This window comes from Gadus chalcogrammus, chromosome 1 (genome assembly GCF_026213295.1).
Source record: "Gadus chalcogrammus isolate NIFS_2021 chromosome 1, NIFS_Gcha_1.0, whole genome shotgun sequence".
Taxonomy (NCBI): domain Eukaryota; kingdom Metazoa; phylum Chordata; class Actinopteri; order Gadiformes; family Gadidae; genus Gadus; species Gadus chalcogrammus.
The window spans coordinates 10,653,711-10,675,481 of NC_079412.1; the positions used below are offsets into that span (position 1 = coordinate 10,653,711).

The 21,771-nt window shown below is 46.6% G+C and overlaps 5 protein-coding genes across 6 annotated transcripts in view; 2 read left to right on the forward strand and 3 right to left on the reverse strand.

The window, feature by feature from the left end:
- The window catches only part of rad21l1 (RAD21 cohesin complex component like 1), a 5,357-nt gene extending 1,233 nt beyond the window's left edge, over window positions 1–4,124 (forward strand). For both annotated transcript variants that reach the window (XM_056601052.1, XM_056601061.1), the window contains exons 4-14: window positions 65–164; window positions 260–363; window positions 489–581; window positions 946–1,053; window positions 1,141–1,248; window positions 1,420–1,655; window positions 1,847–1,934; window positions 2,685–2,827; window positions 2,946–3,062; window positions 3,225–3,296; window positions 3,477–4,124. In XM_056601052.1, the coding sequence (XP_056457027.1) occupies window positions 65–164; window positions 260–363; window positions 489–581; window positions 946–1,053; window positions 1,141–1,248; window positions 1,420–1,655; window positions 1,847–1,934; window positions 2,685–2,827; window positions 2,946–3,062; window positions 3,225–3,296; window positions 3,477–3,656 (1,349 nt within the window). In that variant the 3' untranslated portion in view covers window positions 3,657–4,124. The remainder of the gene's footprint in view (window positions 1–64; window positions 165–259; window positions 364–488; window positions 582–945; window positions 1,054–1,140; window positions 1,249–1,419; window positions 1,656–1,846; window positions 1,935–2,684; window positions 2,828–2,945; window positions 3,063–3,224; window positions 3,297–3,476) is intronic.
- A 2,093-nt stretch (window positions 4,125–6,217) lies between these two features.
- On the forward strand, window positions 6,218–9,665 carry LOC130381262 (syntaphilin). Its single transcript, XM_056588755.1, has 5 exons — window positions 6,218–6,276; window positions 6,416–6,535; window positions 6,889–7,038; window positions 7,152–7,771; window positions 7,843–9,665. Exons 1-5 carry the CDS (start codon window positions 6,233–6,235, stop codon window positions 8,463–8,465), a joined length of 1,557 nt encoding a protein of 518 aa, XP_056444730.1. The 5' UTR covers window positions 6,218–6,232; the 3' UTR covers window positions 8,466–9,665.
- A 286-nt stretch (window positions 9,666–9,951) lies between these two features.
- On the reverse strand, window positions 9,952–11,799 carry fkbp1aa (FKBP prolyl isomerase 1Aa). Its single transcript, XM_056588767.1, has 5 exons — window positions 11,534–11,799; window positions 11,387–11,434; window positions 10,778–10,890; window positions 10,533–10,693; window positions 9,952–10,315 (listed from the first exon to the last, which is right to left on the reverse strand). Exons 1-4 carry the CDS (start codon window positions 11,568–11,570, stop codon window positions 10,565–10,567), a joined length of 327 nt encoding a protein of 108 aa, XP_056444742.1. The 5' UTR covers window positions 11,571–11,799; the 3' UTR covers window positions 9,952–10,315; window positions 10,533–10,564.
- A 1,027-nt stretch (window positions 11,800–12,826) lies between these two features.
- mfsd2al2 (major facilitator superfamily domain containing 2a-like 2) lies at window positions 12,827–17,266 on the reverse strand. The gene is made up of 11 exons (XM_056594660.1): window positions 17,142–17,266; window positions 16,889–17,021; window positions 16,127–16,259; window positions 15,553–15,716; window positions 14,859–14,949; window positions 14,376–14,497; window positions 14,088–14,171; window positions 13,885–13,968; window positions 13,625–13,770; window positions 13,063–13,206; window positions 12,827–12,968 (listed from the first exon to the last, which is right to left on the reverse strand). The coding sequence occupies exons 1-11, from the start codon at window positions 17,264–17,266 to the stop codon at window positions 12,827–12,829; spliced, it is 1,368 nt and encodes a 455-aa protein (XP_056450635.1).
- On the reverse strand, window positions 17,009–21,688 carry fam110a (family with sequence similarity 110 member A). Its single transcript, XM_056595739.1, is given in 4 exon segments — window positions 17,009–17,514; window positions 17,682–19,125; window positions 19,127–20,434; window positions 21,527–21,688. Coding segments are annotated over 2 exon segments (1,377 nt in total). The 5' UTR covers window positions 20,249–20,434; window positions 21,527–21,688; the 3' UTR covers window positions 17,009–17,514; window positions 17,682–18,870.
- Between the last annotated feature and the right edge of the window lie 83 nt (window positions 21,689–21,771).

Here is a 21,771-nt window from a genome sequence, read left to right on the forward strand (position 1 = left end):
TTAAGTTGTTGATGTGAATTGGCCTTTATTATCTAGAATTAATGCTGCTTTCTTAACCTGTCAGGGCAGACTGATTTGCCTGTGGAGGGCCTGGAGGCAGCGATTGAATCAATTACCTTGATTGAAGATTTTACTGCCTTCGACGCTCAGCTGCCTCACCCAAAGTATTGCAATGCTTCCATCAATAGATAATGCTAGGCTGTAGTTATGCAGGTAATATAACTGTTTTCCCCCTGCTGTCTTTTGTGCCTGAAAACAGTGCATTAAGTGTTGCAGACAACTTTTCCCTTAACCAATCACGGTCGGAGGAAATTACACTGAAAGAGGACTTTGGGAGGGACTTACGCAACCTAATGGACTTTGGTAGGATATTGTGTTACCCTAGTACCTGCCCTTGACTATTCTACGTCTCCTGTTGTGATTGATATCTTTGCAATAACATACATTTGTAGAACATTTGACTGGATCCTTTTGGCATTGATGTGTAGGGGATGAGTCTCAGTGCCACATGCAGGGCTTACTGGATATGCGCCATCATGGGGACTCCTTTGGCGACGAGAACAAAGGATATGATCTTCTTGGTAATCTATCCATAATTATGTTCTGTGCATCATCTTCACACCATTATTTTGAGCTCATGGAGTTGTTTGCAGTCATGGGTCATTCAGGCTGCCTTTATAATTACCTAGTCCTAACACAAACTGACCACATTCTGTCAGTTATCCTGGAAAATTAATTAATCAAAGGGGGACAGTCATGCTCAGCTATTTTCTAATGAAAGAGAGTACTGATTCATATGTGCTTTGTGAATAAAGTGCTATCTGCATAATTTCCCTGCAACAATTTCACTTAAAAGTTTCTGTGGGAAGGAAAAAGGAAAAGATGACCATTCGTGTGGGATTTGCGTTATCCATTGGTCAGATTCTTATTTTTTTAACCCTGTAGACTTCTTGGCAAACTTGAAGGGGGACACAGAAGAATCCATGGACTTCATCACAGCGGTCCTTCAGAAGGAAACACCAGAAACTGCTCTCCTGAATATTCAACCAATCGGTAGAGGGCATTATAACTTATTCTATATACAATTCTTTACATTTCAAAACGTGCAATTCAATGTTTTTCCTTCAATCCTTTTCCCAGATGATGCTTCAAGTGTTCCCATTGAGGCAGAGGACCACGGGGTCAGCGAGACCACCCTGCTGGTCAATGAGGAGGAAGGCTTTGCTCTGGATCCTGTGGCCGTCACACGTAGGCCCCAACAGCTCCTATATTGTTGTCATTTTAGTCGCGCCGTCTAAACCACGTTTCACCAATTCACCACATCACGTGGCAGGCGGGTTACCATCTCTGGCCAGATGATTAAGGCATTCACGTTTGGCTCTTAGAGATCCATACATGATGGTAGGTTGTTCTCCACAGCCACTACCGGGAGGAGGAGGGGCAAGAGGAAGAGGAAGAGGAGGCTGGTGGTGGACCAGAACAAGGGGTTGAGCAACAAGGACATCAGAGAGCAGCTTGCAGACGCCTCCGACCTGTGGAGCGCCCCGGACATGGCCCCGCCCACCGTCCAGCTCATGCGTTGGAAGGAGAGTGGATGGGCCCGCACTCTGTTTGGACGGTTCTCTTCCACCGTTGTTAGTTCACAACTTCAGCAGGTGAACGGATCGAGTTAAATCCTAAAGTTATAACATAGGTATAATATGCACACAAATGATAGATTGTCTTGCGTCGATTTTGTGTGTGTTTTATGTGTGTTGGATTGATACATACGTCAACTCCAATTAGAATCCATTATAATTGCTTTGCTTCATAGCTTGTTTATATTATTGTTGTTATACCCTTGTAGCTTTTTAGCCAAAGTGTTTCTGGGTTGGGAGATGATGGCGCCGCTGAGGACAGTGACCCTGAGCTGATGCGCAAGGACCCGCTGGAGGGTAGGAACCTTTTGGCTCTCAGCCCTGCCAACAGACACTTTCAAGTTCAGCAAGCAAAAGTTTGTTTTTTATGCCAATTTGTAGCGGAAATTACTATAGTACTTTTTCTTCAAGAAACATTATCATTGTTAGTTTGGTGATATTTACATTTTGTGAACAGTTAATATATGAATCTGTTGCCAATGTCACACTAAAGTATAGAAAGGGATTTAAAATAAATGATAAGGAATAATGTGTGTGTGCCTCAGTGAAAGGCGGCTGGTTGTACATATGTACTAGGGCTGGGTATTGCCAGGTACCTCACAATTCAATTCAATACGATTCTTTAGGTCTTGATTTGATTAGATATCGATCTAATTGCTTCGATATTGATTCAATAATACGTGCAGATGACAAAAATACCAAAATATTATTTAGAATGAACCATTTAAAAAATAACTAACCATTTCATTGTGCTTTAACTAGCAAAAAGGGAATACACCATTGTATAGTATTGTTCCTGAGCTAAACTTGCAGCATAAAAGTAATAATCATAATGTAAAAGGGCATGTACATTTAGGCATACTCGCTTCTAGATTACAATGACTGAGTATGCTTCTTTTTTTCTTTTTCTTTTTTTAATGGAAATAATCGATTTCAAATAAATTCTGAATCGAAATTGAATCGAGAACAAATAAATTGCAGTGCATTGATGAATCGATATTTTTACACAGCCCTAATATTTACACAACCTTTCGCATCTTCCTACAGTTCAGGAGAACACAGGCATCATCAGCCCAGGAACCACAGGGCTCACAGAGGAGTTGGTGAACCCCGAGATGTCCATGATCTCCCTGATGGAGATCGAAGAGCGTTCTCCTAACAATACCGACGGCTCTTTGGAGAGAGCTGGAGTAAGCATCGCAAAACAGAAGGGTCACATTCACAATTATTCTCCTTTTGTCACTTTCACTTGAATAAATGTTCACGTCGACGTTGACGGCAAGCCTGGCTGCTCATTATCTCATTTAGGAGGACAACATGTGGGAGGTCTCCCACCAACAACTTGCCTCAGAAGCGGACTCGATGTTTGTCAACCCGACAGGCTTGGCCAACGGATCTGACTCTGAGACTGCCGTTCACACCCAGGTGCTTTGAATACCACATAGTAGAAGATGTATGAATAGTCCATCCAAGCAATGGTTGGTTACTTGCAAAATAGTAGAAAAATGCAAAAAAGAGCCAGTATTCAGATGGGAGTCAGAGTGACCGCTGATGGTTAATCAACAGATTCTTGTTTATGGTCTACAGTCAAGGCTGGACAGCCAAGATGAGAAGGAGAAGATGACCAATCAAGTACTGAAGCTTCTCCATGAACTCAAAGTAAGGACATGCTCTACGACCCATAAAAACATATTTTTTTCAGTTATTTTCACAGTTCACAATACAACTGCTCTATTTGAGACGAGGAACAGAAGTCCCTGCTTTAGAGAGAATGATGGCAGAGCATTAGGGAACGAGCATGCTAAATTGAGTTCCCTGCTGTGTGTGCGTGTGTTCCAGGCCCAGAGCGCCGATACGTTCAGCCTCCAGGCGATATGTGAGGGAGGCACCCGCTTGCGCGTGGCAGCCGTCTTCTTCGGCCTCCTGGTCCTTCAGAAGGAGCAGGCCGTTGAGCTGCAGCAGACCACGCCCTATGGGGACATCATGGCCACACCCGGGTCCAGGTTCAACCATCTGTAGTGTAGTGTAGAGCAGAGCCTAGCTGAACTGGGCGGGGTCCATCCCTCAACACCAGCACCAGTAGGACTCTTACTAGGACGAGTAGAACTGGTGGAAATAGTACCATCCAATAAGAAATGTTCATACGTGTTTATATGTTGAGACAGCAAGTAGCAGTTCTTGTTTTGGTTATTACTAGGTCATGCTATGAACTGTTCTGACATTACCCTGAACTATTAGTGGCATACAAGTGACCCTGAATTTTAAACTTAAAACCCTATTCACTAAGGTTTTTCTACAATGCAATTCATTCTGATGTTGAGTTGTTGTTATTCTTAACTTAATATATTATTATAATACATTAAAATCATATTTTTGTCACAGACAAAAGTTAAGCTAAATTATTCATGTATTGGTTGATAAAGTGTCATTACCTTTTTATGCATTAAACAATAAGATGAAATTACATATGGTATATTATTTACCCTCCCTCCAGATAGAAGATGTCCTGGTTATTAACAGTATGCTTTTTTGTTTTATATTATATCGGTTCTATATTATCATGAATGTCAATGGATTTTTTTCTTATTGGAATAAGAAAAATACAGTATTTTTCCCTCGTATCAAAGGTGGAGGGCATTTTATCTTGAAGCAAATCCCTTATGTAAACTTCAATAGTTCAATAGTCAAATGTAACAGAAGAATGGTGCGCTGTCCCTTTAAGAGGCATAGATGCGGTATACGCAGTTACCTCATTTCATCAGGGCTACATGGCTGCGGTTGCAGTGGTCAGCATCGGCAACATCCCCAAATGTAACCGGTGATCCAAAGGTAATTATACGAGTGACAAAGGGAGGGGTATTTATAGACAAAACTGCGGTACCTGTTGAAGCTTTCGAAATGGTATCCTTTACATCTTCTCTTTAAATTATGTTGGCTTTTTTAAACTATCAAATATATATAATACATATGCTGCGGAGGGGTGATAGTCCTGATGACTAAACGTATGTGGGACGTCTCCAAAATAGTTTAGTCAGCTAATTGAGGTTACACATCCATGCATCTGCTCGGCTTTCGTGGCTCAAAGTGTTGGATTATATCCACTTGTGTGTTGTGTGTTGCTATAAACACAAGTTGCAAGAGTTTCTCAAAAATGAGCTTTAATGACTGATATGACCTGCATAACAACGTTGTAAGTAAGGCGAGGCGCACAGTCATTTGTATGACCTGACGGGCTGCCTCAATTTGTATTGCTATTGGCGCTTTTGCCTTATGGTTCTTTATGTGTGATTAATGTTTAAAATGAAGTATTCACCACCGACCTTAGATTCGGGTACTCTGGCACTTACATAAGATGATTGCGTATTACTCACCTACTGCGTATTTCTCACCTGTTGCTCTGCACGAGGGATACGGGAGCAGCGAGGCTGGTTTGGGCTGTGTGGTCCGACATATAGACAGGTTGCATTATCTTTGATTCATCACTTGTAGTTGATCATTATTTGTATTTTGGTGATTAACGTTTCAGGCTAATCAGGCTAGCCAAGACTAACACAATTTATGTGGTGGCAATTCCTACCTACCCCGCACTGTTGGTTGAAAGGGAATAATATAGCCCTAATTCTCAAGATTTCTATAGGGCTATTTCTTAGAAATACAAGGTCTAAAACAAAAGAGAGAGGCAACTGTATTGACAAGGAATTCACTGTTCCCTTGTGACGCTGATAAAGGAGGCTTTCTTAGGAGCTGATGATGATTCGATGTTGGTCATTCCTGCCTCGGGCTTACAATAAGACACACGCACTCAATATCGGCCGCAGCATGAGTGAGTGGCAGTGCGACTCTGACCAAATAAAAGCCTGTTTATTTTGACAAAACGATTCAAAACAGGCCAAGAGCATATTAGAAGAGGATTTGCATATCAGAAAAGATGATTGTTGTGTCAATCACAATATTGTGACAAACCACATCAGGCTTTAGCTTTCTGCTAAATCTTAAATACTTTGCACTCATCTATTTTATTGTATTATTTCATTTTATTGTACGACTATGTTGTTTCAATGTGAAGCACTTTGAGTGCCTCGTGTATGAAAAGTGCTATATAAATAAAGTGGCCTTGCCTTGCCTTCCATTATCCAAAGGTGGACCGTGGGCCTGTTTGTAACTATACCAAAATATACTCATTAATATCGGTAGTGAGGCTTAATGTTCCTAGGAATGAAACCCAGGAATGGAAAGTAAATCTACAAACAAAATATGCATTAGAAACAGAGCAGGGCAGATTATCTTTAAGGAAGGGGCATCATCAACAGGTGGGCCAGCCTCCCATCAACAGGTGGGCCAGCCCTCCACAGCGAAGACACACAACAACATGACAAACCTTCACATATTGAAAGAAAGTACATTGTCTTTGCTATGTATTTTGCAGAGACCCACTGGAAGTATTTGAAATGTAAATTCATATACTTATTTATAAGCATGCATTGGGTTGCGATGAAATGACGATACATTCCCCATGTTCCCCTCCCTTCACCTGGGAGGGCGACTGTAGCGCTCCTGTCTAGAGAAGGCGGCGGGGTGGATCCAGAGCTCCATTCATGTCTCTCACGCCTGGCCGCAAAGCATCGGCAGGCCAGCACAGGTAGGCAGGCATCCTCTGTGTTCCCCCCTGCTTTCAGACAGCCTGAACCGCAGTCTGGCCTGCGGTTTTGACCTTCCAGTGCAATGTTGATGTGATTGAGTGACCCGCGAGTGATGTGTTCTCTGATATGCATCACAAGGCGTTCAGCAGCGACCAGTGGTGGAGGCGGGCGGTATTTCCACGGCGATGCGTCTAACACCAACACATACCCTGGTCGGGTCAGCTCTGTGGAGCGCAGCCCAGCCACCAGCACACCCAGGTTAAAGGTGTTTTTTAACAGGGTATATTGTGTCGATTAAGTAGGCCCCTATGGACCCTGAGAATACATTCTCCCCTCATGACTGAGAATGTTTAAGCCAAAGCAAAATAGAAACAACTTTTTTATCGCTTTGATCTGTTGATTTGGGGATCTAGTCCTACTGCAAGGCTTGAATTCGTAGTGTGTCCTTTGATGGTTCTATGCTTTCGTTGCGTTCAGTCACAAAAAAAAGTCGAGGCGTGAGACATTTGCTTGAGATGATGGACACCTCGTCATTCTATGCCATATTCCTTACCATGGTCATTAAAACCGTGTTGTCTTCATTTACATTAGGACTGTTTCTGTCCATTCAGGCGACAGACTAAGCAGACGACCTGCAGTGATAACCATGGCATCCGGCCCCCCGCTCCTGAGCAGTACCTTACCCCGCTGCAGCAGAAGGAGGTGTGTATACGACACCTGCGAGCCAGGCTGAGGGACAACGTCGATCGACTGCAGAACAGGTGATTACACAGGGACTGTGCTGTTCTTTAAATGCCTTCCATTCAAAACCCAAACACTTGCCGTCCACATGAGTGAACCTGCTTACTCTCCCCGGTCCGTTGTGCACGCTCAGGGACTGCGAGCTGGACGACCTGAGGAGCCAGCTGTACAGGATGCAGGAGGACTGGATAGAGGAAGAGTGCCACCGCGTGGAAGCCCAGCTGGCGCTGAAGGACGCCCGCAGGGAGATCCTGCACCTGCAGGACATGGTGGAGTCGGTGAAGACCAACCTCGGTGGCCGTGAGCACCAGCCCCCGGGGCCCCAGCCCCCCGCCGGGCTGCAGGGGCCGCGGCACGGCGGGAGGTCCCGCTCCTGCGGCTGCTCCCCGGCCGGCACGCTGAGCCGCGGCACCCCCCGCACCCGGCTGAGCAGCGAGGCCCTGCATCCGGAGCGCGGCCCGGGCCACCCCGACGCCGAGGGGGGCTTCCCCCCGCACGCGGGGCAGAAGCACCTGCTGCTGGAGGCGGCCCTGCTGTCGGAGCAGAAGGCGCCCCGCAGGCACGCGCCGGGGCCGCCGCCCACCGTGTCCTGCTCGGCCACCTACGAGCGGCTGTGCAGCGTCGGGGCCGTGCTGCCCGTCTCCCACTCCTGCCACACGCTGAGCGGCGGCGGCTGCAGATGCGGCGCACACACCTACCTCCCCCATCACCACTTGTTCCTCCACCTGCCTCAGGGGGACGGCCCCCCCCCGCGGCGGCGGCGGCGGCTGCTGCTGCCGCTGCCTCGGATGGCACTGTTCCCATGGCTACGGCCGCTGCGGGCGCCCCCTCCCCCCCCGTTGTTGCTATGACGATGCCCGTTCAAGACGCAGGGAGGAAGCCAGAGGTCCGCTCGCAAGCCTGCAGCCCCACCATGACCTGGCTCTCGGAGGAAGGGGGCGGCGAGGAGCTGAGCGTCATCTCCTCCTCCACAGGCGTTGATGTTTCCCCCTTGTTTTCACCCTTCTCGCTCCCCGTGGACCTCCACGGTGTGGGGCCGGGCGCGACCGACACACCGGTGGACGTTAAAACTATGTCGAAGGAGCCCCTCACGTTTCAACCTCGGCCTATATTCAGCCGGCCCCCAGAGAGACAGGAGGTCACGATACTGGAGATGGAAGAGGAAAGCAACAAGGAAGCGGAGGGTGCGGACGCGGCCGAAGAGGAGCCCCCCCCTCAGCTGTGCCACTGGAGCCGGTACTTCTTGGTGGACCTTCTGGCTCTGGCTGTGCCGGTGGTGCCGACTATGGCCTGGCTGTGCCGCAGAGCACCACGAGACGTACTGACCACAGTTCCTATTGGCTCAATGCTGAGGGGTTGCTGTGCTGTGGCCCTTTATTCACTTCGCTGCCGAGGTGCCGCCAGGGGCCCGGGGCCCATCAACATGAACGGGGCCACCCCTATCTGAGATCTCCACACCTTGTATTGCCCGGTACAACGCAGCCATCACAAATTCCAAGACACCATCATAATCACAGCCATGAAGACTTTGGAAAGAATTAACATCATGTTTGGTATCATAAACTGTCCGACTATAATTTCCATGACCCGTTAGTGTGGTCTAGCCTTTTTAATTCCCTGCCTCTGCCTGCAGTTGGAATATTCCGCTCTTTGCATGTAACCCCTAAATGTTCAGCTGAGGGGAAGTCACCGCGCTGATACAAAATCCCTTCTCATTGTTCTCCCATATTGTTTAAAAGATCTTGTGAATGTATGCTCTATTTTACGTCTCAATTTCTAATTCTAGGGATATCAGCAAGGATTATACCAGATTCTTTGTTAAACATTTGATAATTTCTAACGACCACATACTTAATACCGGTATGGTTGAAGTGTTGCACATTTGAGTGACGTGGGAACTTGGCCGTGTGAAGACAAAATTTTGAGTAGCCGTTCTGATTTTATATCATTTAAATCGTATCTCCAGTTACCTAATTGGTTAGAATGAGACAACTTTGTGTAATTCCAGTGCAGCAAAAATAATACATTCTCCAATGTTTTGTTTTAGGTAAAGAAATACATTCACAGCGGATCTACAAAGATGCTCATATGAGCTTCATTGAAAACACAGGTTTGCACAGCTGCTAGAAATATAATGAAGATAATGGAAAAACTAAAACGTAGTTAAGATATTGGGCTGGCTAAATATTGGCTCGCAATTAAACAGATATAAAGCACTTTACCAGCATTTCTTTACCCAATCAGATGTATGAAACAAAGTAGCTGTGAACCTGCTCATTAATATCAGTTATATGCAGACATTACATCTGCACTGACATGACAATATATTCTTAATTGTTTGAAGAACTTACAACATTCCATTCATGTTATTTACATCATAAAGCAATAACACTTCTTATCTTGTAATTTGCTTGGCCACGGCCCTTTGCTGTATATTAAAACAGGACTCCATTATAGGAATACGGTATGCTCCCACATTCTGCTCTGGTCCTCGTTATTGGATTGAGAGCATTGTAGGTTTTTTTAATTCCTTACAGAAAAGGCATTCATGTTACTGCATTTCAGATGTACAAGTCTCAACCAACATAAGCACCCGGGAATCCTTTGTAAATAAAAACATGCCTGGATCGTAATGCGTGGTGGTAAGTGTGGTGCAATGTAGAAGGGGGGGAGGGGGGGGGAAATGGTGCCATCTTGGGAAGCAGCTGAGCTCCCTAACTTACAATAACAAAAGGATAAAAATCCCCAACCCACCGCATTATGCAACACCCAACAGTTGCACAAGCAGTTTTTCCTACCTTCTCCACCTAAAAACGACTGAATAAAAGGCATTAGAGGCCAAGCATCTCTAGGATAAATAGAGGCCAGCTAGACATGATAAGATAGACATGCAAGCTCAGCTCTCGACCGTAACAAAACACATCACAACTGGGTTTGATGGCAATGTCATCATGTGAATCACACATTTATTGTAATATTCAAGAAAATTCATGGCCATTAGTGGAAGGCGAATAGAGCCAAAGCAATGAAAACAATTTGATTTTTTTCATGACACTTCAAAATTGGTCCTGAAGGCAGATATACTGCTAATTTGAGTACATAAAAAAAAAACACATAGCTGAATATGACATTAAATGTATGGCCTATGACTTATTACGTTAGCAAAGTGAGGGGAGGGAGGGGGGAGTGACCTATAACGTCAAACTAATAAAGGGATATGACAGTGATGTTTTAGACAAAAGTCCTATGCCGGGATCATGTTAACCATTTCCTCCATGTCCCGCGATAGGAATCAACCTGAAAGGCAAGACAGTGGATTTCAAATGGGATACAACGCACAGAAGAGGATTACATTTAATCCAATACCTAAGATCATTAGAAAGAAATTAGCAGTAGCGATTATCTCAACTAAGCACATTTAAAGTGTACAACAGTGTCTAAAGCTGTTTAAATCCTATCACCTGCCCAGTACAGCATACAAGCATCAAATATACGTTTTTATTGCTTTTCTCACCCTGAAAATTTGAGCGGAATTAACAACGGTGATCAATCCAGGCGCAGCAACTCCACATCGAAGATGAGAGTAGCGTTGGGTGGGATGACACCAGGGTGCCCTTTGCTGCCGTAGGCGAAGTCTGGGGTGCAGGTCAGACGAGCCTGCTGGCCGACGCTCATCTGTAAAGACGACATAAGAAACAGTAGTAAGTATGCCACGTAATATACTTATACTCCTATAGAGATCTGGAGTGATGTACCAACCTGGGCTACTCCCTCGTCCCAGCCACGGATCACCTCCCCACACCCGATCCTGAACTTGAAAGGCGAGTCCCGATTCCGGGAAGAATCGAAGGTAGTTCCGTTGGTGAGCTTTCCTGTATGGATGATAATAATAAAACGAGTGCTCAGTGGTTGAGTGGGGGTTCGGCCATTTTAAGAGTTTCCATTCGGATCTGACAGCTCGCTAAAAGCTAGCTAGCAAGCTAACCGTGAGTTAGCCACACTTAGCTTAGCGCAGCCTCGGAAAACGCCTGCGAGTCAATGCGGAAACTAGCGGCTCCGCTAGCTCCGCTGGAGAACGACTAACAACTAATGATTAATAAAACACTCGCCATTGCGATTTGCCCGGTGCAAGAGCATCCCCCCCCCTACCACAACATCTTGGGTCTAACGTAAGCCCAGGATGAGCACAGAGCTAGCATTTGGAGAACACACAGCCTGCGGTCCGACAGAAAATACGTGTTTAACACCAGAGAACGGTTTATCATACGGATAATACAACTCGAACGATCGCTCATTCATTTTCAGTGGGCCAACATCAACGGTGGAATATCATTCAAAGGTCTTTGTACGATCAGCCGTCGGACTCACCCACATAGTGGACCACGGCGGTTTGCCCCTTTTTTGGGAATGTCTGGCCTGAAAGACACAAAATAGCCATCATCAAATCGTACTTTTTAATTAAAAGCAAAAGCATTGTTCTTTAACATCGTGAAATATATAAATCAGATGCAATACCGTCACCGGGCTTTGTGGTTTCAATCTCGACACCCATTTTCGTTCTTCAACCTTCTCCTTCCCTCGGTCTGCAGCGAGCGGAAACCAGGAGCGGGCGGTGGCGAGGAGAGGGCGGGCGGGCGAGGAGAGGGCGGGCGGGGTTTATTGAAGAGGACTATAACCGGACAGAAGCGTTCAAATAACAGGACATACCGGCCTACACATTCTTAAGATGAAATCCTCTCAAACCAGAGATTCACCTAAATAAAATGAGACAAACGAGCTCATTCCGGACAGACCGTTTCAAATAACGGGACAGACTCTGGGCCTATGTGGTTCATTCTGTATTTATTTGGAGCAGGTGGCTGTTTTGCTGTGATTCACCTTATCATAGGCTACATCATGTGGACGGGTCAACAGTTCTATACCGAGGGTACCTCAGTCGACCTAAGATGATGTAATTACATTATCATTGGTCCATATTTCTATTAAGGAATATTCAATCATTCCTTCACATTAGTAGATTTTGGGAATATTAGAGATTATCACAAACGATAGTTGGGTAGTGTTGGCATTCGGATGATTGGACATTGGCCCTCACATTCTTAAGATGAAAGACCTAAGAAATTCTGTCAAATCAGAGCTTCACCTGAATAAAAGAGGCAAACATATGAGCTCATTCCGTTTTAATCAGAAAACCTAATGATGGAGACTGTTTTAATAGTCTAATATGACTACACCCACGTCACTTTGGTTTTCCTCACATTTAGAGGTTCAGAAAATGAACAAAGATGATCAGCAGAAGAATAAGTAGGTCTAGTCCTTTTACTAGACACAGTGCAGGGCCTTTGTTTTTTATGTGTGTGAATTACATCAGTTGATAGAGGCCTGTTATATAGCACAGCAACATTATGTGATTTGTTTGGACATTTATGGTTTTTATTACAGGAATCATGTGGCGAGAAACGTGATTTATCTGAGACGGGGGTCTCCCTGGTTCTCCGTGGTGGTCGCCTTGTTTTCATGCTGGACGGTTGCTGGAGAGAATACGACGGCAGCCCCGCAATCTCGTTTTGGTTTGGTAAAGGTGTCGCTTCAGCACTAAAAGATGGGAGGAGTAGGGAAGGGAAGAGTATGTTGTTCTTATTGGCCTGAAAGTAGAACTCAAACTGATTGATGTTGACCTTGGATTCTCAGTGACTCATATAATTCCGAAACTCAGTTGCGTTTGTAAGCGTTTGTTCAGCGTCAGCTTAAGCAAAGGCCACACAAACCTAATTCATCCCACGTTGCCTCCATGGAGGATCTAAGGACTCACGGTTTGGTCTCCTGTTTCTCGTTGATTGGGTAGAAGCGGAAGATGACCATTGCGACCAAAAGCAGAACAATGGGCACGGGTGAGAACATGATGATCAGGGCAGACACCACGGCATCGCTATGGCGACAGTCCTCTGGTCTGTAGCCAACAAAGCTAAGGAGAAGAGGAAAAAAAATAATCACACACAAATAACACACAAATACTGTGACATGGGAATGAAACATTTACTTACTGTAATAGGATCGTTGAAATTCCCACCGACAGGCCTCCTCCCAGTTTATTGCAGAAGGCATAACAAGAGAAGAACATGGGTTCCAGGTCTTTGCATTCGGGGTTCTTCACGGTGAAGTCATCCACCACATCCGGGAGCATGGACCTGGAGCACAAACCATCAAGCAAAAGCCTCAGGAAGACATGTCCATAGCCTACCATTGATGTTTTGAAAGGCCCCATCTTCTGGAAGATTTTGGCGAGGCGTCTGCATAGAACCAGGGGTTGGGGCGGGACTTAGCTTTTCAAAGGTGGAATGGTTTGTTGTGTGTGCTATAGAGCTTGCCACAAAAGCTCTAAGCAACCCATGTTAACAATCAGCTGTTAATCACTGTGCAATGAGTGACAGCTGACCGTGGAGCAGTGGTATTGGACTGTATGCATGGAGCATATGGTTCAGGCAACAATACCACCAAGGTGTTAGAATTCAGTGTGTAGGCCATGGCGACGGGGAGTTGATTTAAATAATTCATGTATGTTTGCCACTTTCAGATTGATGATTGATTTCTATATTATTTGGTGACCTTTGTATGTTGGGACTCAGTGTGGTGACTAACCAGGGAAGCAGGAACATGGTTGCCAGGCTCAATCCCATCAGAAAGCACATTGTCATGAAGACCGCAAGGTTACTGGGCACACACGCAATAACCGTCACCGCTATGATGAAAGGCTGTTGAACATGTAAACAGGGACAGCAGGACACCGTTACAAATGGACATTAAGACGGTCAAAGTGCGACAAATTAACTTCGATCAGCTAGTTTTCATTTATCATCCTAGCTTACCGAAAGTCCAATTAGGACTGTTTTCTTCTTGCCGATTCTTATGAGGACTGCTTGCCATAATGGAACAGCTGCGGTTGCAGAAACCTGTGAATTTATCCATGTATTTCAAACGCAAGTGCAACATGGTGTCTCATTACATCTGTGACATCAGTGGGAGAGTATTTGCAAGGTGCAGTTAACCTAAGGCCTGGTAACAGGCTTACCAGAAGAACTAGCAGGATGTGCTGAAAATGGGCGCCCAGCCCAGCGGCATGGCTGCAAAACAGTGCAAAGTTTCCCAAGGCCATCTGTGATGAAGCAGAGGTTGAAAAACGGGCTAAAAGTACTATGTTATGGTACTAGAGACTTAAAATTGTTAGATTAAATCCAACTTAATTGTCGCACAGAACTAGAACAGACAGTATGACGAATTGCAAAATTAAATACGTATGTCATGAAACATTGAAGTAGCCATGTTCTCTGCCCCCAGGTGGACTTGAGTCTGGATGTACCTGGAACGCCAGGGCACAGAAGAGGAACCCAATCACTAATCGTTGGAAGGGGATGTGGCTAGCCAACAGTTTGAGGGAGATGAGATACGGCACTCTCACCTTCTCCTCTGAACAATGGGGGTCTGTGAACACGCAGAGGGAAATTTGCTGTAAAAACTTTCCAAGTACATACAGTAAGGTCGTAGTGTGTTAGGATATTAATATTCAGTTTGTTGATGTGGTTGCATTTTACATTAATGTTAGTCTGCAACTGGAATCCAGCATTTATTGGTTTGAACATTTATTGGTTTGAACCTTTCGCTACACTACTCAACAGCATGTCTTTTTAATGTTCTTCTATTTAAAATGTTGTTGTAACCATTGTCTTACTCATTCAAAATACAAAATTACTGTAGTATCCCACCTATTACTGGAAACCCTTGGAATACTAAAGGACTGTGGCCCATTCCCAAACTCTGACCGATGACCCCATCCTGGACATACCTTGCTGCTCCCTCACCCCCAGGAATAGAACTAGACTGCAGAGGAGAAACAGCGCACCAATGACCAAGGCCGATGTCAGGAAGGCTTTTCTCTGAGGGAGAAACATGTCACAAGTCATTAGTCAGAGACTGCAGGCTCAATGTGTCAGACACAAATCCATGCCGACTATAATGATAACAACTCTCAAATGTTAATGATATATATATATATATATATATATATATATATATATAGTTTTGGTTTTGGTTCATTGATTGATTTGTTTGTGTAATACATTTTTGAGGTCGGTAATGAAGCAACGCAAATCATACTTTTCCAATAGTCAAATGTTACCAAACCAAAAATGGTAAAACTTGAATTTGACCCCTAACCCCTGACTAACTCACAATAAAAGCCTGTAAAGCCTTTACGTTTCTTGTAAGCAAGAAGCAGAAAAGCCAAATTCTTGTAAGCATGACCTCACACACCTGCATATTTACCGACAGTCTGAACAATGCCTTTGTCCATCACTGAGGAGTTTTGAGGTGAGCGGGTAACAGGACACCCCTGAGAGGAAAGCAGCCTAGCCAGTGCTGAGGCTTGGCTTTAGAAAGTGAAGGCCCGATGCTCCGCCTCAGCTAATCAACGTAGCGTGATTGACCCTTCCAACGGTTCATGCTACCACCACAGTCCTCCAGAACTCAGAGTTCAGTACCGTGCCCTGCAGCGAGGCAGCATGGGGGGAGGGTGTGCTCTGTGGCGCGGGCTGCGTCTGGTCCAGTTGCTGGCAGACCCCGTCCCTCTCTGCGTTGTACACTGCGATGACCTGCCCCTGCACCACCGAGCCCAACAGCATGGCCAGGATCTCCACGGTCATCCCTAGCAGGGAGAGGGAGCGATAGAGGCAGAGCGAGATAGAAAGGACAAGAGAGGTGAGCCAAGAACACATCCCACTCACTCAGCTGGTCCTGGCACTTCAGCCTTCTACCCCAGTGGTCAGTTCCCACAAAGCCTCATGACAACAATTTAGATAGAACCTAAATCAGGCATAACTAAATAACATCAAACCATAAATTATATCACTCATTGGTACGAGAACGGAAAATAAACCTGAGAGAAAAAGGCTATGTTATTTGGCCCTGTTATTTAAAAAAACAGAGAACCAACTTGACGAAGTACAGACTATGTGATCACAGCCTGGTTGTTCAGGCCTGGCTGCCCACTGGTAAAAGGCTGTGCTGCTCACAGAGCCAAGCAGGTGAGGTTGAGGCAGAGCTGCACGTCCTTACAGCACGCAGAACATCCAGTTCCTTTAGGAATTTTATTCAGATGAATCAACCCTAAGTTCCCCGAGTCGCCCGTGTACAGCAAGCTGCCCCGACTCGTTCTACAGGCAGCCAGCATGTTGCCGCCTGTCACAGGCTGGGATCACACACAGAAATGTAGCATTCAGTTATTAAGTGTTTATTGTTAGTTATATATTTAAGATAACATATTGATGTGGTTGTTTTATGTTCATTGGTTTTGTCATTTACATTTTATTTATTATTTAGTCAACTTTTACAATGTTTAATTCTTTGGGTATTTTTGCTTTATTTTTTGTATGCTTTGGCCATACAGACGTGTTTTTTGTCAAGCCAAAAAAAATGAATTCAATTGAGAGAGAGATAGAGAAAGAAATCAGCAGGTTGAGAGCATCTTACGATAGGCTGTGGCAGAATCTCGGTCTCTCTGGTTTCCACCCAGGAACATGTTCATTGAAAGGTAAGGCACGTTGAAACACTTGTCCAAGAAATGAACAAGAAACGTACAAAAAAATTAGACAAGGCTGGCTGAAGCAGGAAAATGGCAGCAGTTTCACAGACCTGTGAATAGTGCGCCATGCTGTCACCATGGTAACAGGACGATGACACATTATGGTAATAGAGCAGAAACCATTGAGAAATAATCTATCAGATTGTGTGTGTGGGTTGTGAGGAGAATTGGGCAAAGTGTGGGTGGGTAATGACGAGAATATGAATAGGAGGGTGAGAGGGACTTGACTTGCTTACACTCATCAGCGTCTCGAACATGCACGCCGCGACCAGGAACCAGGGCACGCTGAACGCCTGGGACATGGAGTCTTGCGGCATGAACCACAGCATGACATAAGACAGAATCGCAAACGGCATGGAGAGAACGACCCTGCAAACACCATAGTCCTGATTAAAACAGGCAAAACCTAGAGGGCTGAGTTACAGTGCAGGTGGGGACCACATACTAAAGAAACAAGATTAAGGGCTTATTGTTGGGTTTCACACAAACCATGGCATGAGTTTGCCGATGGGCGTCCAGCGGCTCCGGCTCACCAGGTAACCGACCAGAGGGTCCGTCACAGCGTCCCAGGCCCTGCTCACGAACAGGATCATGGAGACGTAGAAGGCTTCCATCTGGGGGCCGTGGGACGTAGGATTTCATGACATGTGAGCTGCACTCTTAACCCGAGTGCCTGGAAATCAGTGGTAGCTCAGAATTTAACTTTGTCTCAAAACACATTAGGATGAGGCTTACACCATACCTTAACCACGTCCAGCAGAAAGATTTGCATGGATATGCCCATAGAGACTGCAGTGATCTGATATGGAACTCCACCGATTGCATAGCAAAATTTCCTGGCGAAAGGGATTCCCCCAGTCTTCTAGGATGTCAAAATAGATTGGTTGAATATAATTATAATCTCACAGGTCTAGGTCTATATAAATAATAGTTAGAAAGCTTTAATTACACCACAGCTAAACTGAAGTAACCCAAATGTACCTCTTGAAATATTGATTTTAAGCAAAAAACAAACAGCCAAAAGCTTACCGTCCTGCATTTCATTTGTCGGCATACATTTGGACAACAGCATTCAAAAGTTGGATTAAATAGCCGGCTCTTCTGAGTCTGAGGGTGATCCACAACGGATATGAGACATGTCATTTTAAAATGACGATACAACATATATAACTATGAAACAGTCTTGTTAAATCAGCACGAGAGTTGAAAACACTCGGCGGCTGGTTTCAAATGGTCTAACCAGGACCACTTGTGCACAGTACAGCCACGGATTCCGTCCTTTGACGACAAAAACAGGTTCTACAGCCCTGTTATCTCTGGAAACCTGAGTACAGCCCACCCTTTGAGAGGATGAATGAGTGAGGATTGGTCTTTTTGTTGTACAGAGAGACTACTGGGTCTCAGCAGCAAATACAGCATATATCAATAAAGTATATTTTATTGATACATGTAATCTAATTAATGAAGAATTAAAGAATTAATACTTTATTTTATGACATTTATTAAAGATGTTGGTATTTCAGGTATTCCAGAAACAAATGGAAAATACATTTTGTCATACATGTATTCTTCTGTGGTATGATACATTGTATCAATTGAAATTGTTCAGCACTTATTGTCCTGTTTACATAGTGAAATGTGAAAGGGTCACATTCGGGGAAAGCGATGATGTGGCTAGTTGAAGTATGGCCTGACCTCTTGTGGTTCATCACTGCAACTGGACCACAAGTGAAGGGTTGAGAAATCCCCTTTCCTCTTCCAAAGGTCACTTAGAATCCCCCGCATTTGTATCCAAATCCATACCCATTTTCATTTTGGTACTTGAGTTGAAAATACTTTTCCCCAAAATAGTGATAAAAATGATTGGAAATACTAAAGGTGGGTCATTTGTTATCAAATCTTTAATGTTTCCTTGGAGAAATCAAGTAATTTGTTGCTCATTTCCAACAACAGTACAGCAGCAAAAAGGCACATCATGATAAGAAAAGCCCCTACATGAAACGTAACAAAACTATTAAAAGATATTCTTTTCTATTTGGTTTATCCTTTCTCTAAACGTAAAAATGTGACCCGATAGTTTTTTGTAAACAAAAAAGGACAACTACAAATAAATAAACCACTTACAGCAGTCTACCATACAACATACTACATGTTTTGGCCAGAGTCTCCTTTGAGGACTTTTGGTTCAATTAGGAAAACCTTGTACAACCCCAGAAGCCTACATGTTGGTGCTCTTACTGTCCTTGGCCTCCTGGCGGATATTGTACAGCCACTTGATGACTCTGGCGTTCCTCTCGATGACAGAAACGCCGTAAGGCACGCGGGCGGCTCCGCCCCCTTCCTCGGCGTCGTCCTCTTCCTCCTCCCCTTCCTGGCACTCCGACCCCGGAGCGCTGGCGCTGCGGAAGCGGGCCAAGGAGACGATGTCCGAGCCGGGCCCCACGGCCAGCTCCTGCACCTCCGAGGGGTCCAGGACCGCACAGGTTGAAGAAGCGCTCCAGCTCCGTGCCGGCCCGCGAGCAGCGGTCGCTCATGTCCGACTTGGAGCGCGTCAGCGAGGGACGCTTCCTGGAGCTGGACGAGGACAGACGGGTGACGGCCGGGGAGGACGGGGGGAAGACGAGGGGGCTGGAGGACTGGAGAGGGGGAGGGAGCAGCCCGGGCGGAGGAGGAGGAGGAGCGGAGGAGGAGGAGGTCCTCGGAGGAGGTGCTGGTGGTTCGCCGGGAGGCGTGGCGGCCAGGTCGGCTTGAGGAGGCGCGCGGAGGGGCTTCAGGGGCGTGGGGGGCGCCAGCGGGGACCTCTGGGGGAACAGCCCCAGGTTGGAGGTGGCCGGGCGGAGGGGGTGCAGGCCCTGCCAGGTCATGGGGTAGAGCGGCTGTCGCATGTACTGCATTGGGCGGGCGGGGGGCTTCCTCTGGTTCCGGGACTGGGGGACCACGTCCACTCTGCGGATGGTCGCCGTCGCCGGGGACAACGCCGCGTCCTGGCTCTGAGGGGCCTCTGGCTTCACCGGGCCGCAGGCTTTTAACCGCACCTTAGCGGGACTGGACCAGTCGGGGGTCGCAGGAGGGGGAGAGGACCGGACCTCGCGGTGCTCCGCTCTGATGGGGCCCCGGAGCGGGGAGCCGCGGGTCGGACCCCCGCGGCTCCTGCCCTCGCCGGCGGCAGTGGGGGTCGGGGCGGCGGGGGCGGGCCTGTCGTTCACGCCGCTGATCAGGTTGCTGAGGTGCTCCAGGTTGAGGGGGACGCCGGTCTGCTGCGCGCCGGCCTGGGACGGGGCCTTCCTGGTGGGCTGCAGGGCACTGCTGCCGCGACTACTACCGCTGCTGCTGCTGACGGTGGGGGGGTTCAGCGGGGCCTTCCGGGGCTCGGCGGCGTGGACGGGCTGCTGCTTGGACAGGGCCACCTGGCTCTTGACGTACTTGGCCTTGTCCGCCTCCAGCCTCTCCACGGCACTCTGCCTGGGTCTGGGGGCCGGCAGGGGGCTGGGGCGGTTGAATGCCGGCCCCAGCGGGGCCTTGGGTCGCAGGCGAGGCGGCGTCAGGGACATCCTCACCGACTGTCTCAGCGGGGACGGGAGAGTCTCCACAGGCATCGTGGTTGATAGAAGGACGCTTGGGAGCACAGAGACGCCTTATTTTGCTTTGCCTTGTATTTCCTACAGAGCAGTGAATGTATTTTCTTTACCCCGGGTTAGTGTCAATGAATATCTGGCTGTAGAACATCACCACTGTCGTTCCAGCCTTCAAGTCAGAGCCCGGTATTTAGCTAAGTTGACCTCCTGCCGGAAAAGAGAAACCTCTTATTAGATTACCAGCAAAATATAGAAGTAGCAGCACTGCCATCAACTATATTGTTTGGATGCATTCTCAGCCAGACAGATAGCATATAGTTTTCCAGCTCTTAAGAAAAACACTTTTTGGGCTTTTTAATCTCCCCGACGATCAGAGCAGCAGTCCCGATGGGTTCCAACTTGCTTGCTTGGAACAGCGGAATGAAGTGACACTACCCATACGTTAAGATATCTTTGTCTCAAGCCTTGAGCTCTGTGGGTAGGCCTACGTAGAGTTTTCCAATCCCATGCAACAGAGAAAATGTAACCCATGTATTGCACATATCCAAAATAAAACTACACATATCAACAATACTCTTCTGGTTATCTAGGTACAGCTAGTTTCATGCAAATAGGCATGCCGTTATAACTTTAGAGTCCTGTTGAAGTGAAGATTGGAGGAGACCAGGTGCTACTTCAACAGGCTGAATGTGGCAGTTATATTATCAGCATGTTTAACATTCCTGGGCCAGACCAGGCTCCTACCGGGCCAGGGTCCTACCGAGCCCGGGTCCTACCGAGCCCGGGTCCTACCGAGCCCGGGTCCTCAGGGCCAGGCCAGGCTCCAACCGGGCCAGGCGAGGACTTCGTCAACACACAAGCTCACCTGCTTTCCCATCTTGTTTACACAACCCAGAGTTCACATAGGCTCCTCCACTTGCACAGCAAACTTGAGACATAAAATGCCGAGAATATTCTTTGACATAATGATATAGGCATCACACGGGGGTAGCGACAGCCGACAACACCACTGGAAAGCACAATGGCCCGTTGGACTAAAATAGCAGCTATAATTTGCGTCAAGCCTCTGCATGTTCTGCTGGAGGGAGCAGAAGGCATATAAAGAGTGAAACAGGAAGCAGGAGACAATGGAGACACGGCCAACAATGAGAGGGATCTCCTGCCCACTGGCAGTTGTTGAGGTACTTGAGAAGAACCTAGTCCTGGTGGTAAAGTACCTTTCTGTCAAGTCGTGTGTATGTTGTGGCCCCTTTGGATCCAATCACAAAGTCAATATTCAAATACAAATAGGTAACTAACCTTGAACGTTGCGGTCGGGCTTCTTAGCTGTAGCATACCATTAGAGCTGAGGCCTCTCCCTCTTATTTGAGCGTGCCATAGGGCAGATAAACCATATCACTCCTGTGGTGAGAGCGTGTGCGAAAAACTCCAAGCAACAGCACAGCAGACAAACCTGTCTGACAAGTCCTGGACGGCTCCTCCCCCGTTGGATGGATCGGCCAATCACTCCCACTCAAGGAAATGGACAGATATTTTCTATGGTC

Bases quoted from the DNA above. Each gene is read 5' to 3' on its own strand.
- LOC130381262 (XM_056588755.1), top strand. From the start codon at position 6,233: ATGTCTCTCACGCCTGGCCGCAAAGCATCGGCAGGCCAGCACAG. The intron at 6,536-6,888 runs GTTAAAGGTGTT...CTGTCCATTCAG, and splicing joins CCAGCCACCAGCACACCCAG to GCGACAGACTAAGCAGACGA. The intron at 7,772-7,842 runs GGCGGCGGCGGC...CCGCTGCGGGCG, and splicing joins GGGGGACGGCCCCCCCCCGC to CCCCCTCCCCCCCCGTTGTT.
- fkbp1aa (XM_056588767.1), bottom strand. From the start codon at position 11,570: ATGGGTGTCGAGATTGAAACCACAAAGCCCGGTGACG. The intron at 10,891-11,386 runs GTGAGTCCGACG...TCATCCATACAG, and splicing joins CGCCGTGGTCCACTATGTGG to GAAAGCTCACCAACGGAACT. The intron at 10,694-10,777 runs GTTGGTACATCA...TCGTCTTTACAG, and splicing joins GGGACGAGGGAGTAGCCCAG to ATGAGCGTCGGCCAGCAGGC.
- mfsd2al2 (XM_056594660.1), bottom strand. From the start codon at position 17,266: ATGGAAGCCTTCTACGTCTCCATGATCCTGTTCGTGAGCAGGGCCTGG. The intron at 17,022-17,141 runs GTTTGTGTGAAA...TGGTGTTTGCAG, and splicing joins ATCGGCAAACTCATGCCATG to GGTCGTTCTCTCCATGCCGT. The intron at 14,172-14,375 runs GTACATCCAGAC...GCTTCATCACAG, and splicing joins TCTGTGCCCTGGCGTTCCAG to ATGGCCTTGGGAAACTTTGC.